This window comes from Lepisma saccharinum, chromosome 21, assembly GCF_977018435.1.
Source record: "Lepisma saccharinum chromosome 21, izLepSacc3.1, whole genome shotgun sequence".
Classification (NCBI taxonomy): Eukaryota; Metazoa; Arthropoda; class Insecta; order Zygentoma; family Lepismatidae; genus Lepisma; species Lepisma saccharinum.
In genome coordinates, this window is record NC_139249.1 from 34317675 (window position 1) to 34336573 (window position 18899).

Here is an 18899-nt window from a genome sequence, read left to right on the forward strand (position 1 = left end):
CACACTGTTTTACCTGAGCCTACAAGTGCAAAGAGATTTCCTCTGGGTAGAAAAGAAAAATGTTTTCTAAACGGCCAGGAAATGAAGAAATACAGCGAAAGTCATGGGAACCTTTATTGGTGGAAAATATTAGAAATAACTAACCATCCGTTGTCAGTACTCCTGTAACCAACGGGTCTTTGGTTCGATCCCATGTGAAAGGACATTCTAAACTGCAAGTTCAGTACCATATACGAGGAACAGTCAAAAAGAAATCTTAATTTGTTTCTTATCTAGTAGATTTCTGCATGTAAAGTTGTACAAGTTCGCTGCATTTTAGCATAGACCCGCTATTGATCCACATGTATTCTCAAGCCTGAGTTAGTGCCTGTATACCTCAAGAAGAAGAATATTTAGAATCTATGTGCAGTCACTTATACGTCACCGCGAAGGTCTACCCTCTGCGTGCGGACTGAGGCCATTGTCGAACTTTCTCTTCCATTAGTAAACTTGCTGGCGTGGTAAGCATGCGTAGACACATTGAATTTTCATTTGCCGTAGAATGTCCATAGGTTTTAGGCTTCCAGAGGGCAAGAAACAACTGCTATTCGCTCGTTCATGTGTATGCAGGGGAAGCAATCTTTAAAATGACAAGAATGGTGTTGGGAAGCTCACTTCGTCAGTGTTGCAGCCTTTTGTATATAACAGTCGATACCTCATGTACATTTGAGCTGTCTACAGTCTGTGTTTGTCCTGTATTTTTTGTCGGACTTTTACTGCTTCATTTGACTCTCGCTCGTATATATGCATGTGCTCAATGTTGAACATTCATAGTGCGTCAAAAATAGACACTGTCAGGAATGCTAAGATCAGAAAGTAACTCATGATGCTCAGTTACAAAAGTAACATCAGTATGGTAACCATTACTTGAAAATCAAGTCTGTGTTACTTTCTCGGTGAAGTTTAGTGATTAGTATTTGCATTCTGTTTTTTTTATGGCGATTTTGTACCTCTCAAGTTTAAGCGTGACGGTGAGGATGACGGGTGAGCTGATGATATGGAGGAAGTGATAAACCCAGCGAATTTGTATTTTTTATTTAGCGTCGCGTTTCTTCCATTTTTGGCTAAAGGCGACGATGAGAATGGAATTGCTGAAGGGATACTCACTAAGAACACACACGTCCAGGCCAAGATTCGAAACCGTGACCTTTGGCGTCGTAGCACGCTGTGCTAACTACTACGTCACGGAGGTTGGCTACGATGAGGATTCTAGGACGGGTCTCGAACCTGGGCACTTTTGTGACGTGATTGAAAGTCGACCTCTTGACGTGTGTAACGCTTAACACTAGACTAATGATAAAATCTCTTAAAAGAAGGATATCACATCACTGTTACAGTCATAAAATGTTCAGTATTCAATATAAGAAACTTACAAATTGATCCTTGTATGCTGAAGATCTTTACGGTTTTTTTTACTAACGCAAAACTCAGTAGCAACAAGCTAGAGTCACTCAATTCAAAAAGTAACCAGTTGCTCTTACTGAAAGAAGTAAATGTTACTTCTAAACAGCTGAATTCTCTAGAAATCCCTGAGCGCCAATGCAATGTCTCGTCTGCAGAACATAATCTCTCTCGGCAGATAAGGGAAAAGGGATAGAGGAAAACCGCGGGAGGATATATTGGTGAGATTATCTCGGCTACAAAGGAGCCGCGGGTTGACAAAATACTTAGTAGGCCACGTTCGCGCGCTGTCGAGTTTGCCACCCGGGTGAGCAGCGCCTCACTCGATCGCCTCTTCCGGGGAGACGAAGGTTCGCGAGAGGAAGATTGGATGCTGTGAACTGACAAAGAGAGAGAGAGCGAGAGAGATGCTGTGGAAAAGGCAGAGGAGAGGAGGACATCATATTACCTGCTGGAGACGCAGATGAATGTAAAGAGAAAGTGAGTCAGGATTGTAACAAGGCAACGGAAGAAAGAATTATAGAAACAAGCACGTAAAAAGAGTCGTTGAGAGAGAAAGAAAGAAAATCATAAATATGGAGGAAGGAAAAGCATGGAGAGGCAGAAAAAATAAAAGGAGAGAGACGTAAAATAGAAAGAGGGGGAGATACAAAGACACAGAAAGAAGAAATATGTAAACAAGTAAACGAGAGAGAGAGTGAGTTATGGAAGGAGATATAGGATCTCAAGTGAGGGAAGCAAGGAACAGAAAAACGAGACATTCAACAAAAGATTGTTGTTGCGAGCATTGAAAGAAAGGACAAAAGGGGGTCCGCAGGTTTTTTTCTCAGAAGGAGTGGGGGGGGGGCAGAGTAAGATATCATATCTTGCCCTTCAGTCATAGAAACTTTTATTATTATCGTTATTATTTTAATTGTTATTATTATTGTAATGATTGATATTATTATTAATAAATCATAAAATACAAATTGAATTGAAAACACTTTGGATTTGTATACAAGTTCAGACTCGAGCAAACTGTTTTAATAGAAAGTGAAATCGCGTTGCTTCCTTTCCGAAAACATCTATCACTTTGTTGATGAACAGTCAGTTCTTCGTCTTTCTGTACTTTTTCACAATACACAAATATCATACAGAGACCACTTAATCTATGGAGTATGCTCATCTTCACGGTATGACATCCGCATGTATTTTGCCTCTATATAGGAAGCAAATTACGTGCAAACCTCGTACCACGCAGTGGATAGTAAGACTGGGCCCCCAATTTCCTAGAGCCATACAATGCTAGTGACAGTATTAGACCATATCAAATAATTGTAAATTACAAGCAAAGGTTTATTTTCAATTTCATGTTTATTACAACCAAAGCATCGACAAATAAATAGTAATTACCAATGACAAGAATTCTAACACCATTAACGTTTATATAAATAACCAGTAAACACCTAAATTGAGTGTTTGCCCCCCCCCCGTATATGTTGAAATAGAACGATATTAATTCTTTACATTAAGACACGTAATATTATCGGTCATAAAAAATAGATATGGAAGTTTAGTTTTAAAAAAATAAAAATAATAAACCCCTCATTTTAAGTGTTTTTTAACTCTAATGGCCGATAAATAGACTAACGTGGATTAAGTTATTGATTAATTCATAGTTTAATTGAAATACTTAACTGTAGTAGAAATTTCCCAAGTGTGTGTGTGTTGCTTCGCTACCCGAGACCAAGTGGGCGAACAATTCTCCTGGCTCGGACACGAGGCCTCGATATTACGTAGCGTGACGTCAGAGCATGTGATGTAGCGTTGCCAAGTGGTGGGGTGGTGATATGTGCCGAAGGGCACTGTATAGAAATAAAGTAATAGTTCAATATGACGAGTCGTGAATTATGAAGATCAGATCCCAATTTCGGGGAAGGATTTCCCGACATCTTGTAATCCCGAACAGCGCGAACAGCAGAGAAATTCCAAAGGATCTTATTTCAAGGAGGTTAATTCTTGATATTGTCAGAGAAAGAGATGATAAGAGTGGTAGCTGCAGAAGCAGAAGCATAGAGAGAGAGAGAGAGAGAGAGAGAGAGAGAGAGAGAGAGAGAGAGAGAGAGAGAGAGAGAGAGAGAGAGAGAGAGAGAATAGGAGAGGAAAACGGGAGGATTAAAAAATGAATCGATATATTTTTCCTCCGAGTTTGCCTCTCCGTCTTCTATTAGAAGAAATGCTTATAAATAATATCAAATAGTATCATCTTTTACTTATTTCTTTGTTAATTTGCTATTCATTTCTGTGTTATTTTGTTACTTTTATTATTTTTTTATATTTTTATGCTTATTATTATTAGCATCATTCCATTTTCATTGTTGACAATTTCAGAGTAAAATGGCCACCTGTGCTGTATGTGTAATTTTCTCAATAAATAAATAAAGAGATATTCACCAAGAGAAAGAGTATTGTTCGTAGTATGAGAACGACAGACAGAGAAAAGGAAATAATGATGGGAGTGGTAGCTCAAGAAACAGGGATAAAGCGAGAGAGAGAAATAATGAGGAAAGGGAGGGAGCGAGAGAGAGAAATATCAAGGTTGTTAGGCGAGGTGAACAGAAATCGTTCCGTCGAGGGATTCAATTTCGATTGAAACGCAAGACGTGACGGTGAATCGGGATGCAGGATTCTCACGTGAGAGCGAAAAAGAATCCTTGTTTTTTTTATTAGTCTCAGCTATGAGAAAAAAAACAACAAAGGACTTCATTATTATTTTCGATTTACGAGGTCGTCGAAACGTGCTCAGAAGCGTCGCCAAATGAGAGTTTCGCGTGGAATAGAAGCTTTAACAAGAACGATGTTTCCAATTCGTCTCCGAAAAGGATTTTTATTGATCTTTGCATGTTTATCAACGTGTACAAGGTGCTAGTGTGTTGATTTACAGTAAGAATTATAACACCATTAAGCCTTGTTTCCATGATCTTAAAAACTCAATATGCTGACCAAGGCAGAAATTTATTTTATTATAAAACATAAACTAAACGTAACGTTTCAACCTTCTAGCAAGGTCTTCTTCAGACTCTGCACCAAGTACAAATGTAACAAGGTACAAAACAGTACGATATGTATACACAAAAATACTCCCCTCCAGACTATTAGAAAGTAGTTATGGAACAATCTAGCAGGTGGCTTTCCCTTGTCAACTGTACTTTCACCTGAAAGAGAATGTGGTTGGACTCTATATCACTCTCTATTTCCTTCATTCTTCTTCCCTCTTTCTCTCTTGTCTTTTCCACTCTTTCTAACACCTTCCTCCATTCTTTGTTTAACTTCAGTCCCCCATTCCAGTTCATTGTGTCTTCTTCACCTTAAAACTTAAAACTTTCAGGAAGGGAGGAAGAAGCATCTTAAGAATAGCGAAGAATGCAAACAAGAGAAAGGAAAACAGAGAAGAGGAAGGGATTATCTACGAAGTGAATTGTAAAGAATGTCAGAGTGTGTACATAGGAGAAACGAAAAAGAGGCTGAAAGACAGGTTGAAACAACATAGGGATGATGTACGACTTAAGAGAGAGAAATTCGATATTTAAACACACGAGAGAAACAGGACATGACATAGAGTGGGATGAGGCTAAGCAGATAGGAAGGGAGAAGAGAATACTAGTGAGAAAATGGAAGGAGGCCAAGGAAATAGAGAAGAGAGGTGAAGATTAGATTTGATTCGATTTGATTTAGTTTATTTTACTTCGCGTTTTGTGCCTCTTAGCTAATTTGCGAAGATGGGGATGAGTGATGAAATTGATGAATGGACATTCACAAACAACCAAGCCCGACCGGGATTCTAACCCGGGACCCTTGGCGTCGCAGCGCGTTGTGCTAACCACTCGGCCACAGGGTCGGGCAAGAGAGGTGAAGAAGACACAATGAACTGGAATGGGGGACTGAAGATAAGCAAAGATTGGAAGAAGGTGTTAGAAAGAGTGGAAAGGACAGGAGAGAAGAAGAAAGAAGAATGAAGGAAATAGAGCGTGAGATAAAGAGTCCAGCGACATTCTCTTTCAGATGAAAGTACAGTTGACAAGGGAAAGCCACCTGCTAGAATGTTCCAGAACTACTTTCTAATAGTCTGGAGGGGAATAATGTTTGTGTATATATATCGTCCTGTTTTGTACCTTGTTACATTTGTACTTGGTGCAGAGTCTGAAGAAGACCTTGCTTGAAGGTTGAAACGTTACGTTTAGTTTATGTTTTATAATAAAATAAATTTCTGCCTTGGTCAGCATATTGAGTTTTTAAGTAAGAATTAGCTGTAAAGGTTAATCTCAAGATAAGCGAAGAGGGGAGGCATATTTCAGGGATTCGAACTTAGTTCTATGCTTAAACAATCTTATGTACAGTCCTGCGCAATAAAAATTGAGACATAGTTCATGAAATAGTCGCTTCATTACCCACCTCGACATGGATGAGCGAGTACAACAAGTCTTCGATAGAAAGTTCTTCCACCGTCGTAGATTGATTGATTGATTGATTTAGTTTATATTACTTCGTGTTTTGTGCCTCTTGGCTAATTTGCGAAGATGGGGATCAGTGATAAAATTGATGAATGGACATTCACAAACAAACAAGCCCGATGGAGATTCGAACCCGGGACCCTTGGCGTCGCAGTGAGATGTGCTAACCACTCGGCTACAGGGTCCGATAGAGTTAGACAGCATGCATAACGCAGGGAAGCGAGTATTGTAGGATACGGATGTCTCATTTTTACTGCGGATGACTGTACATACAGTGAGCTTACAAAGCAATTTGGAGTTGCTTGGCATACATAAAAGTGAAAACTGCATCCTTATCAAGTACTCTCTTCCGGAAATATCTGGAGCAGGCGAACGAAATAAAGTTTCTGCTCAAGTAGTGACGCGAGACGGTTCGATCAGTGAACGGGATTGCAGGTGGGGGGAAAGCGACTGCTGTTATCAGCCTTTGCAGCATCGTGTACTGATTCAGCTCCACCAATTCGCTCTTTCCCCTTCTCTGCCCTTGTGCGCGGCCATGCTCCAGAGTATAGGCACACGTTCACAAATAATAATTCTCCCTAACCGCTAGGCATATATTTCCTCCACCAGCCGATTTCTGTATTGAAGTGGTTAGCATAATATACTCCGGAGCTGGAGGATCTGCGATCGTTTCCCGGGTGACATATTTTCTGTTTTCCAAGCCCGTTTCTTTAGTATTTCTCAGCCTAGACAATTAAAACAGTGACGTTGAAGACTTAAAGACAACAATAGCTCTTTCCACCAAGTAGTAATATTAACAGAAAGTGCTGTACTCATTCTGGTTAAGCAGTATGTCCTCTTACCATCCCCAATCAAATGAGAAAAGCAATAGAGGAGAAGGTCTAAATATGGGCGAAGGTTTAAATATGGGTTTTGGAGTTATCAGCGCTCCCGGGTGCTACAGCCTGGCAGAGGCTATTGGAACTGGTTATCTGTCAAGGACAAAGGTTGCGGCGCCAATTCGCAAGAGAAAGTGGTGGTTACTTTCGGCCTTGGACGCTGTTATAGAATTGCGACCTCCGAAAACTTTTTGCAGGTATGTTTTAACTCAGCTTTTTCTTAATTATCATCTGCTTTGTATAGCTTATGATATTAGCGGTACATAAAACAAATGTGGGCTTTTATAATGACATGATTTGTTTTTGAAATATGTACCACAGAGAGCGAAAATAAATTTAAGAAGAAAAATAGCGTGATGGTCTAAATATGGGCTATGACATGATGTCTAATGTTGAAATCACATTTTCAACAAATATTTGGATGTTTTTCTTAATTTCGATTTTTCCCATTCCGCGTGATTTTCAAAACAACAGATTATTCATAAATATGAATTTTATAATGTTTTATCGATAAATGACTGTTTTTTAAAATTTTAATTGCTTTTTGTGATATTGCCACTAGTAGCCCATATTTAGATCACAATTTTGAAATACATCATTTTACCATTTTTTGGAAATTGCTTTTTTTTTTAAAAAAAATGGATACCTTCTATACTTTAGCATGCTATTACATTTAAGTATATATTTCATAGATATGCATTTTAAAAGCAGGTGCTTGATATTTTAATTTTTTCCTCCGAAAATGACAAAATAAAAAAGGGGGGTCCATATTTAAACCTTTTTCTCTACTACTTCCATGAGCCTGTGGAGAATTGCCGCGCAGAATGGTAGAGAAGGGGAGAAAGGGAGTGGGCGGAGCGAAGCAGTATGCCCTGTTAGTAGCTGCAGTGTCGTTGGTCCCTCCATGCAATCCCCTTCCCTCCCGTGCGTTCATTGGCCAAACTCTCTCCAGTCGCTACATGTGTATAGAGAACTTATTTTTGTTCACTTGCTCCTGTCGCCCAGGGCATTAAATTGTCAACTTTCGATCTCCATACCGAATTTCCCAGGTTCGAATTCCTCCGTAAGCAAGTGTACTTCTTTGTGAGTGACCTTTCATCATTGTGGTTAGCAAAACGTGGCACAAGAGAAACGCTAAATAAGAAAAAATACAAGAAAACTCGTATAAACCCTTTAATTCCAAATTCGATTTTTTGTGTGGGATTTAGGAGTGTAAGACCAGCATTAGTCGAGTTGGTAGGGCGTCTGATTGTCACATGGGAGGCACGGGTTGAGTTCCCTGTGCAGGTGGTCTCACGTGAGAATTGTTCCGAACATGTCCCTGGATAAAGCTGCTCTGGGGTTGACCCAACCTCTAAGGAAATGTGATTTTTGGGGAAAGCCCTGGAGGGGGTGGGTTCAGACGGTCCGGCGTGGTACTGAATATGGAGATGGTGACTCTCAGAGAACTACACTTTTCTATGTGCCTTAATAGCATGTTGCACAGTAAAGGAGAATGTTTACTTATGGGTAATATATTAAAAATGTGACTGTTTCATAAAATACGCCCCTTACAGTATTTTGTTTTATTGTATCAACACTATCACCAGGTACGGGTGTACAGTCATTGACATTTCTGGGTTGTGATTATTCCATTGAAGGTCAATGAAGTAATTAGAATCCATAAGTGTTCGTCACTGTACAAGATTTGCTCATGAAATAGCAACACTGAATGACAGACAGAAGAATCGGACACTGCGGCCCAGCGGTTAGCGTAACGCGCTACCACACACAGAACAAAAGAAATGTGTTAATTGAAGCATGTGTTGGCCCAGGGGTTCCCATCCCCCCCTCAAAGCCTACCACAGCGCCCCCCCCTTTATGCCGAATTATTTACTCAAATTATTTTGGTCAGACAAAATTTGCGGAACAATATAATGCAGACATATTTAAGCAATGTATGTTTACTTTAGGTACACTTTCATGTTTGCTAACATAAAACGTACAAAACTGCTCAGATTCACTGCCATTGTTAGCATACTGAACCTTATTCTTAGCAGTTTGTTTGCTTGACTAACCTTGTATTAATGCGAACAGCACGCCCCACCTAACCATGCATAAGTGGTGGTGTTTCATTTCAACCTCATCGCCGCGATCACCCACAGGTATGTAGAAAAACTGTACACAATAAACATAACTAACAATCAATAACAAGTCAATCAAACGAAACGATTCCCCCATTTTTTGTGTGAAGATATATAGAATTTGAATAAATTTTGGCCCCCCCCCAAAAAGTGCCCGTGACACAGGCGCGTCATAACCCGCCTGTTGGCACTCCTGTCCAGTAACATATTAAAGACCCTAAACTGATAATGATGAACTTTTAGTGCATCAAAATGCCCACGGAAATGCATCAAAATGTACTTTAATCAACTGCTGTTTCGTGTGATGCGATAACAATAAAATGAAAAGGTCAGACAAGATTATTTCAAAGAAACCAGAACTACACATTTGACTGTGTTGATTGAATGATTTGGTTTATTTCACTTCGCATTTCAGCTACTTGTGGCTAATCACGAAGATGAGGATGAGTGATGATATGATGAAATTGATGAAGGGATACTCACAAAGAACACCCTGCCCCAGGCTGGTATTCGAACCTAGGATCCCCGGCGTCATAGCGCGCAGTGCTAGCCATTCTGCCACGGAGGTCGACGTGCGTCAATTTATGCGTTTCGCGTTCTAGTGTGTAGTTTCAAGTCCTTATCCTTGTTTATCTTCATCTTCGCGATTAACTATAGCGCGCTCTACGTGCTGGCAAGGGAAGTGGAGAGCAGGGAATACGCCGCAGATCAACCACACAGCAGCGCTGGCGCCGAGAGTTACGACGTGGCGGGAGGAAGTACTACGCGCACATCGTCCCACAGGCTGCTGCGTTCCTTATCGCGCTGGATTGGTTGCTTCCCCGCTTCCCTTGCCAGAACGTAGAGCGCCTGCCGCAAGACTAGACAAGAGAGAACTAATGACTGACCTTGAATTACTGAAACACACCGTTGTTTTGAATGTGGAACATTTGTATGAAAACTCACATTCCAGCAACGCTCAGTCAATACACTCAATTCTATTCAACCCTGATACATTCCCATCAACGCCACCAACGCAATGAGAAACATAGATTCATCCTTCATTGTGTCGACCTTTCTGCACCAGAAGATAGGAACTGATATATCGAAGCGAGCACACGAAGGAAGCAGGCGAACATTATCGAAAAAAAAAGGATTATGATAAATCGCGATCGATTTCACCACACTCGACATGTATCGAAAATCCAATTTCGAGGGCGAACCGCTCATTTACCTTTATGATTCTCGAGGCGAAAGTCGACGTTAATAAAAGCTGGGGACCAACCCCATAGTCTGACGGTGCGATAATTGAGTTCAGAGTTTCTCTTCCCAGGATGGGGTTGCCTCCTTTTCGCACTCTCTTCCTTTTAATCATGCAAATCAGAAAGCATTTAAACTAACGGGCAGGGGGGGGGGGGATTTTAACCCTTGAGAATTTCTCTCTCTTTTTCGTTGGTTCCATTATAGATCAGAACGCCTTCCCCCCCCTTTCTATCGGGTGAAAATTATTCATGGGCAGTTGTCGGAACGTTACTCTGAATGAAAGAAAAGAGGTAATCAAGTTGGGATGGGAAATGTGAAACATTGCTTTCTAGCCACATCCTTTTTTCTCCTGTCTCTCTCTCTCTCTCTTTCTCCACTCATCCATTTTAGCCTCTCGTCCTTCGTTCCCTGAATCGAATCTGCATTACTCTCTAGTTGTCCATTGCCTTTTGGATCTAGCTTTCTCGCCTCTTCTCAGTTGTCCATCGTTCTTAGACGAGCTTCTCATCCTCAATTCTCTTTCCTATCCTATCCTTACTTTCTTTCTTATGTAGGTATTTGCGTGTGAATATGTGTGTGTGTCCATATACGAGAAACCGTAATGCTTTTATTTCTAATTTTAGTTTTCAGTTATATTTTTCATTGTGTTAGTAAAAATAATAAGCAATGTAATTAATGGTTAATCCACGGCTTGACCGCTCGTATTCAAACTGTATTGCTTTTATTTTATTTTCATTCTACTTTCATTACTTTATTTTTATTTTATTACTTCATTTTCATTTTTTAATTGTAAACAATTAACTGTAAAGAAAAAGAATGACACTGTATTTAATGGTTAAGTAGAAGAGAAGGCGTTAATGCCTTAACTTCGCCATGTAAACAAAGTCGTTCATAAATAAATAAATAGTTTATTTTATCTCATTCATTTGCTGAAGCGTTTTGTTTTAATTCATTATACAGGGTGAGTCAAAAGTCAGGAACCAAAGTGTAATTCACTTCAGCTTATATTGTCTATATGATATGCTCAATATGTTGACCCTCTTCAGCAAGACACATGTTCAAACGATGCTCCCAGTTCTTCAGCACGCTGAGGATTGTGGCAGGCGGTCCTCGCGAGGCACATTCCGTTATCCTCCCTTGCAGATGGTGCAGGTCGCGAATCTGGGTGGAATAAACCATTGCCTCCAGGTTACCCCATAGGTAGTAATCTATAGGTGTGAGGTCAGGCCTCGCCGACCTAACAACCTCCTCGGAAACTTCAGTAAAGTGCCCTTCACATTAGTCACACATTATTCCTATGGTTTCTGACTTTTGACTCACCCTGTATATCGTTTTCAATTTTCTTTTGTGAGATTCTCTATATACGAGGGACGCTCAAATGAGAACCTTAATTTATTATTTTTGTTTTTATCTAGTATATTTCTGCATTTAAAGTTGCACACGTTTGCTGCGTTGTAGCATAGACCCATTGCTGATCCACATATATTTTCAAGTCCGACTTAGTGCCTGTATACCTCAAGAAGAAGAATACTGGGAATCTATGTGCAGTCACTTATGAGCCACCGCGAAGGTCTTTCCACCCATCTGTGTTCTGGCTGAGGCCATTGTCGAACTTTCTCCTCTATTTGTAAACTTCTTGGCGTGATAAGCATGCATAGAGACATATAATTTTTATTTGCCGTAGAATATCTATACGTTTTAGGCTTCCAGAGGGCAAGAAACAACTGTTCTTTGCTGGTGCATGTGTATGCAGAAGACGCCATCTTTAAAATGACAAAAATGGTGTTGTGAAGCTCACTTCGTCAGTGTTGCAGCCCTTTGTATATAACAGTCGATGCCTCATGTAAATTTGAGCTATTTACAGTCAATCCTGTATTATTTGTCTGACTTTTAAGATTATCATTTGACTCGTATTTAACTTTCCCTACATCCCTAGTTCCCGGATAAGGATATAAATTCCCTCATCTTCTTATATTTTAAATATCTCTTTTCTCTTTTAGAGGTCCAAGGCATAAACCTTTCTAAAGACGCCCAAATATTAACCTCTCTTTACGTAGTACACCCTGAACTCCATTTTGTCGACTAGCCAGGCATCACGATTACGGAAAATCTTTATGCTCTGATTTCATGCCTCTGCTTGCCTTCTCTGACACCGCCGCGCTGCACTCGTCTTTCTCGCATCTCGAGACCGACCGCCATGCCCGCCTATCTTGTATCGTAATGGAAACCCTCCTTGTATTCTTGTAACGACCAGAAATGTATACTTCTTTACATTATAAATCAACTATATTTTATGAAAATTAGTACGTATAACAACGAATTACGTATAAATAGAGTTACGTACAAGTATGGTTTAATTGACACGTTTCTAAATTATATTTTGTCCTGACCTTCTCTAATTTACGAATAAAACAGAGTTTCGCAGAACTGAGGTTACATGAAGCAGTCTCAACTGTATATTCATATCCAGACAAAGCTTCGAAGCATGGATTTTCGGTTGATGGATACAGGGGTTTTCACCCCACTCCCCCCTCAAAGCCTATGACCTACATCATTTGAAATTGAGTAGCAACCCTTGATACTAAAATCTTTACTAATATTATTTTGAACAGAGAAATTACTAGAAGTGTAGCCGTCTTCTACATGTGCTACACATCAATAGATTAAACCGAGATTTGCACTTGGTCTACTCAATGATAGTATATATTCCTGTCTGCATTTAGACAAGCGTGTGACAAAAATAGCACTTTTATTCTTAGCATAATTATGAGTAAAAATCTTAGTAAGATGCTCTAATACTTTTTACCAATGATAAAATTGCAGCTCAAGGAACATGTGCTGCCATCTTATAGAAGAGGTACGAACTATCTAGCATGTTTTAAAAAATTAAGACCGATGGGTCGAGCTTACCATATTACATGTTATGAGGCAGCAGTCTATAAAACAAATTCTTCCTAAATGTTTTTAATATGGCTCCCTCTAATAGGGTTTGCAAATTTGCATAAAGTTCATAAGTTGTGCGCGATGGTGGGCGGAAACTTCACCTTCCAGAGCAAAAACGACAATGAAGGTTCCCGCGCTTTGCCGTACACAGAGTAAACGCTGTAGGAAAGTCAACAGATCGATAGGAGTTCAAAATGTTACCAACAGATGGCAGCAGAGGGCAAATATTCATATTTTATTTCTCAAATTCACATGTTCTTTTACAGTTATCACTCTTTTTGTAGATATTCTTAATGGTTTCAAATCTTGTATTAGAAGTCCAATGATTTTGCTTCTTTTTCAAAATTATTTATCTTGTTGAGCTATTGTTACAAACATTCACAATCGTTTTTCTTAAGTGATTAGAGAAAGTTGGATGAAAATGGTTTCTTTCTCCGGGAAAATGTTAATAATTATGGATCAAATTCGGTGTTTGTAGCTATTCGGATAACATTGTCTCATGGATTAATGATCTAAGTCTGCTTAACAAATAAATATGTATGCTTGAACACACACACTTCATTGCATGTCTTAACTATTGGAGTTTGACGTCATGTTTAATCGGTGGAAATAGAGGGAAATTACTCAGCGTCTGACAGCATCAATGAAAAATAGAGCATCTTCAAAATGTTTAGGTCAGGTATTGATGACTACACTAGGGGACACAAAATTAGAGGAATGGCCGAATTCGCGCTGTTGCCACGTCGCCCTGCTCACAACTGTGTGTGTTCGGACATATTCGACGAAACATGATCTAACTTTACAATTCGATTCTGCAGTGTATGTGATTCGAGAATGTCATGGGAAGCTCAAAGATAGCAACGTTCTATATTTCTACTTTGGTATCAACAATGCAAAATGACGTTAACACACTGACTAAACACAGAGTGGAAACCAAATTTTATGCACACATTTGAATACGTGCAGAAAATAACAGATTGTTGTTGTTCCTTAGCTGAAGTTTCCATTAACTTGTTTCCGTACCTTCTGAGATTGTAACATATTGATAATATTTACACTCTACTGAACGAGACTTTTCAGTAAGCATCACTAAAATTTCTAGTAGTTTAGCAGCACCCAACAGATGTCTCTGCCTTGATAATATATATGCCTCACCAATAAAAAAATGTAATACCCTATATGCTATGGTTATAACCATTGATTTACATGTAGTTCAATGGTTGCAACAAAAAAGAAATATAAGTGGATTTCACATGACGTAATTGCACCCGCCGTCGCCATGTTCGCGAGCCCAGTTGTAAACAAAGAGTGGGAAAGCAAGTACACATACATTACATTTGCAGAGCTTTGTATTGTATAGTGATGGCGTCGTTTTATATATGTGTGTGTGTGATGATGATGAACATTGAATGCAATCGCAAAAATGTTCGGCCAAAAGTTGAAATGCCAGGTATATCTAAACAATTGCCATATCCATTCCACATGCTCTTTTATTATTAGTAGTACTTCTTTTTTTTTTACTGTTTTTGTCAACACTGAAATTTACATTATTTCATAATGAGTGATACCTGGAAGTGTTCCGGAGCAAGGATTGGCTCTTGAACTAGGTAATGCTGCCCAATGAACGTTGCTACATCGTGTACCGAACCAGCGATGTTTGACCTTCACTCGCTTCGACTCATCCATATGTAGCAACAGCGCTCTTTGGCCCAGACACCTCATTTTGTTGGCGCTGGTTTAGATATATTCTCACCTTAGTCAATATAAATTGTTATTTACGGCTATTCTTCGTGCTATTGCCGTTGTATTGATGTTTCCTAACATTCACATTCCTTCCTTGTTTTTAACTTTTTTTCCCGACAGCATTTTCTAAATTAATATGCATTTTCGGCCATATATTTACCGTGTCATTTATATTGTTCCCAAGAGTCGAATTCATTCCTAATGCATTACTTCCCACATGTTACAAATGTGACTGTCCTCCACTACAGTACAAATTATTCTTATCCCTTCCTTGTAAATTTAATACGAATCATTCACATATGTTTCTAAAATTCAAGCGTTGATGCACAATGTTCGATAATGTTTTATAACACTTATGTATTTGGCAACACTGACGTTGCTATGGTAACAGAAATAACAGTTACCGTTATGCCTGATAAATTTAATCTAACAAGGCTTAGTTTGCTACAATTCCTTTCTAGATTAAAAATTTACAGGTAATTTTAGTAACGTGATTAATCCAAAGAAGTCAATCTTCATGTTCGCGTATCCCTAGAACATTCGTCCTTGAGGAAACGTAATTATGAACTGCGTTTAATTGTAGTGCACATATCATGAAGACATTAATTGTGTACAAACTAATAATATTCTTGAGCTTCTCTGGCTGAAATGAAATAATCGCTCTCTTTCTCGATGTTGAGAACCTGGCAACCTTGATGCACATTTCATCCCCCCCCCCTCTTCACCTTCTTCCTATAGACATAGATTGCTGAACGAATGAAAGAGGGGGCACACGAACTCATTATCAACAATACAAAAAGCACTTCTATATGATAAACGGTTGCGAATCTTAACATACAAAATAATTTATTCTTACTCACTGACTCATCAACGTACAGCCCAAACTCATGGATTTAGAAATCTAAAAGTTTCGACGTGTTTTCCCCGTATGACGAAAGCACCCGCTAGAAAGGAATTGTTTTCCAAAATTCAACCACAATAGAAGGGGAGCAGGAAGAGGTCTTAAACTATTATTATATTTTGATACGGGTGTAGTTCAAATACCTGGAGTTAGAAATTGAAAATTCTTATATTATAAGGAAAAGTCCTCAAGACTTGTATGCATGGGTGTACTCAGACTTTTTCCCAGGGGTCAAACGACACTTTTTCCAGGAAAGGCAATGCTTTATTTTGAATTATTCGGTAAGGGAATAACATTTATTTTACTTTCCACGTAATAAAGTACAATAAACAGGACGAAACTTTTCAACACTCATGTTTCAGGAGTGGAATGCCCCCTAGCTCCCTACTGTATACGCCTATGGCCATTTGTATGATACATCTCGGCTAGCAAAGCCGCGGATGGGCCAAACCCAAACTAATATAATTTTGCAATTTATTTATCCTCAAAAACAGCGGCATCTTTTTTTCTCTTTTCAAGCTTACATTTTCCAGTCACTTGTAGCAGTGCAATCATGTTTCTACTGAACACGCATAGAACATTGACAAAACAATAGCAGCGAATGCACAAGTAATAGAAACGGCATTGTGGCATGGAAATAGAAACTTTCCTAACTTACCAACAACTTGGACGCCATCAGAGCGTTCGCAGATCACGTGACCATCCTTCGCCACCCAATCAAACGTGAGACAGGGCCCGGTGAAGCAAGGACGAGTTTCCCACAATGCCGTGGGGCAAGGTTCTCCCCCTTGGCTTGGAGGCTTCAGCACAGCACGTGACCTGGTTTGGTAACCGCCTGAAAGTAAAAAAACAAACATTATTTTGGAAATTTTCGAGGAGAAGTCACTTAAAATGTACTTTAATAAATAGACATGACATTCATTGTTAAAAGTATTAATTGTATTAGTCTTCGACAATTCTCAATATACGATTAAGCCTATGTATTCAGTCCTTCATTTTTTGAGTGTACTTTCTATTGCTACGGAAAATTATGAAGTATGTCTACAGAGGTTCTTTCGCTTCCATCAGGGCGAGTTTGAAACGTGACAACGCCTCAGAGTTCTGAAACTTAGGCCACGCATGCATCAGTGCTTCTTTTGTCTGCTAACAGAGGGCGAAATCTAATGCCGTTGAAAGTGAATTGATTCTGTAGAACTTTCCGATACAACGCAGCATACCCAAACAGTACCAGGAGCACGGATTTCGTGTGGAAAGGCCCACAGTGAATGAATTCCATAGTGCGATGATATACAGATCAGCTACCAGTTCCGTTACTTTGTAACCTCTCATTTTTGCCAAATTTTTTACTACTGGGTGAGGCAAAAGTCCGGCGCCATTATTTTAATTTGAAAACGACTTGACGGAGGGCGATTAATTTTCGGATATGGGTAATTGGGGTGGGGCACACCAGATGGGGCTAGTGTGTATCATGGCGGCCATCTTGAAAGCCGTCATCTTGGAATTACATCCAGATTTTCAAATGGGAAGGGGGTCATGTAGCATATCATTTTACATGTGCGTTTTCCCAGAAATAAGAATATGCAGTTTTATTTTCCCCTAACTTTATTTGGTACTAAAATAATACTAAAGGTAATTCTTGTATTACTCTATTTACAGCCGAAAAACAAAAAATCAATTTTGGGGTTACAGAGTAACGCCTGAAACTCATCATCGGTTTGGGCTACGTTATACACATCAAAATATTGTACTGCACCATTTATACTACTATTTAAAATTATTGTACCAATCAGAAACAGCCAGCAAAAAGGCGGGAAAATTTGTACCTTGTAACTTCATATACTTGTACCGTCTCGAGTTTCTTTGTAAAATATTATGCTATTTTTGTACTATTGGTTTAAGCTGGTGTTTTAAGCCCACTTTGTGCACAGTAAGGCTAATCGGGACTGGACATACAGTTTAAAGTGAAATCCGAACCACTATGTGCCTCCATCGGTTATCGAACCCGGGACACCTTGATTACAAGGCGACGACGCTACCACTGCGCCATCGGGGAGGCCTCTTTGGTACTTCTTGTTAAAATTAAAGCTTCTACACAATAGCATATGGTGAAGGTACAAAAATAGAGTAGTTGCAGACATTCTACTAAAACGAAAGAGAAAAGTGATATTTTCCGAATACCAACAGAGTTTTCTACACATGTGACATATGATGTAAGTCCATATGGGGAAGGGAAGCAAAAAAAACTGTCATAGAAAATTTATTTTCGAACCTACAAGGTTAAATGGGAAAAGAAAGGCTACAGTCCAATTTGAAAAAAATAAGTGTACTTTCTGGTCAAACTGAATGTTCCAAATGGTGGTTAAAGTAAATGTTCAAAATGATGGCCTTCAGCTTCGATACATTTCTGAGTATGAGTCACGACTGATTCCGTACTTCGCACCAGTGATGTGCCGTAGACTATAAGTTTACGTCTACATGCGTTGTCTACACGTAATCTACGCGTAGATTACATTGGTTTGTAGTTTACATAGACTACGTAGACAAGCTAAAGTGCATTAAAATTAATTTTCAAGGGTTTCATGAAAGGAAAGTGACATTTTCAACTATATTGGTTCCTAACGAAATCAAAATATCCCTATTTACAACAAAATTTCTCGTCTCTTCTATTATCAACTATGGATGAAGATAGTATGCATAAAACAACAACAGATAGCAGTCGTAAGCCATGAGTGGTCTTTTCCCCATAAAACACTAGAATATTTCCTATATTAGGTTTCTTCCTAGGTGAGAAATTGTTCGAATTTGGAAGAAAGAGTATGAAAAGTTATCCTCACACATCAGCAACTGATACGCAGTATAATTTTCATTTAATTCCACGGCGCCCTTTGCTAAGTTCTCACCTTTCTCCATGTTGTTTACATAGATTACGTAATCTACGTGCATAAAATAGTCTACGTGTCGAATGTAGACTATCGTTGTTTACGTGTAGACGCACATCACTGCTTCACACCAAAGTGTACAATGGGATTTCTGCAAGGTTAAATTTCTGGGAAAAAGTAATGTTATGTTTCCTCAACAGGTGGCAGCAGAATCGTCGATCTAGCTGCGCAACCCAAGTGGTGGCAAGAGAGTAACATCA

At 39.2% G+C, this 18899-nt stretch overlaps 1 protein-coding gene across 1 annotated transcript in view; it reads right to left on the reverse strand.

Annotated features, from left to right (window-relative positions):
• The window catches only part of LOC146003883 (thrombospondin type-1 domain-containing protein 7B-like), a 559677-nt gene that overhangs the window by 207920 nt on the left and 332858 nt on the right, over window positions 1-18899 (reverse strand). The window contains exon 23 of the mRNA XM_083142348.1: window positions 16419-16595. Within this exon, the coding sequence (XP_082998474.1) occupies window positions 16419-16595 (177 nt within the window). The remainder of the gene's footprint in view (window positions 1-16418; window positions 16596-18899) is intronic.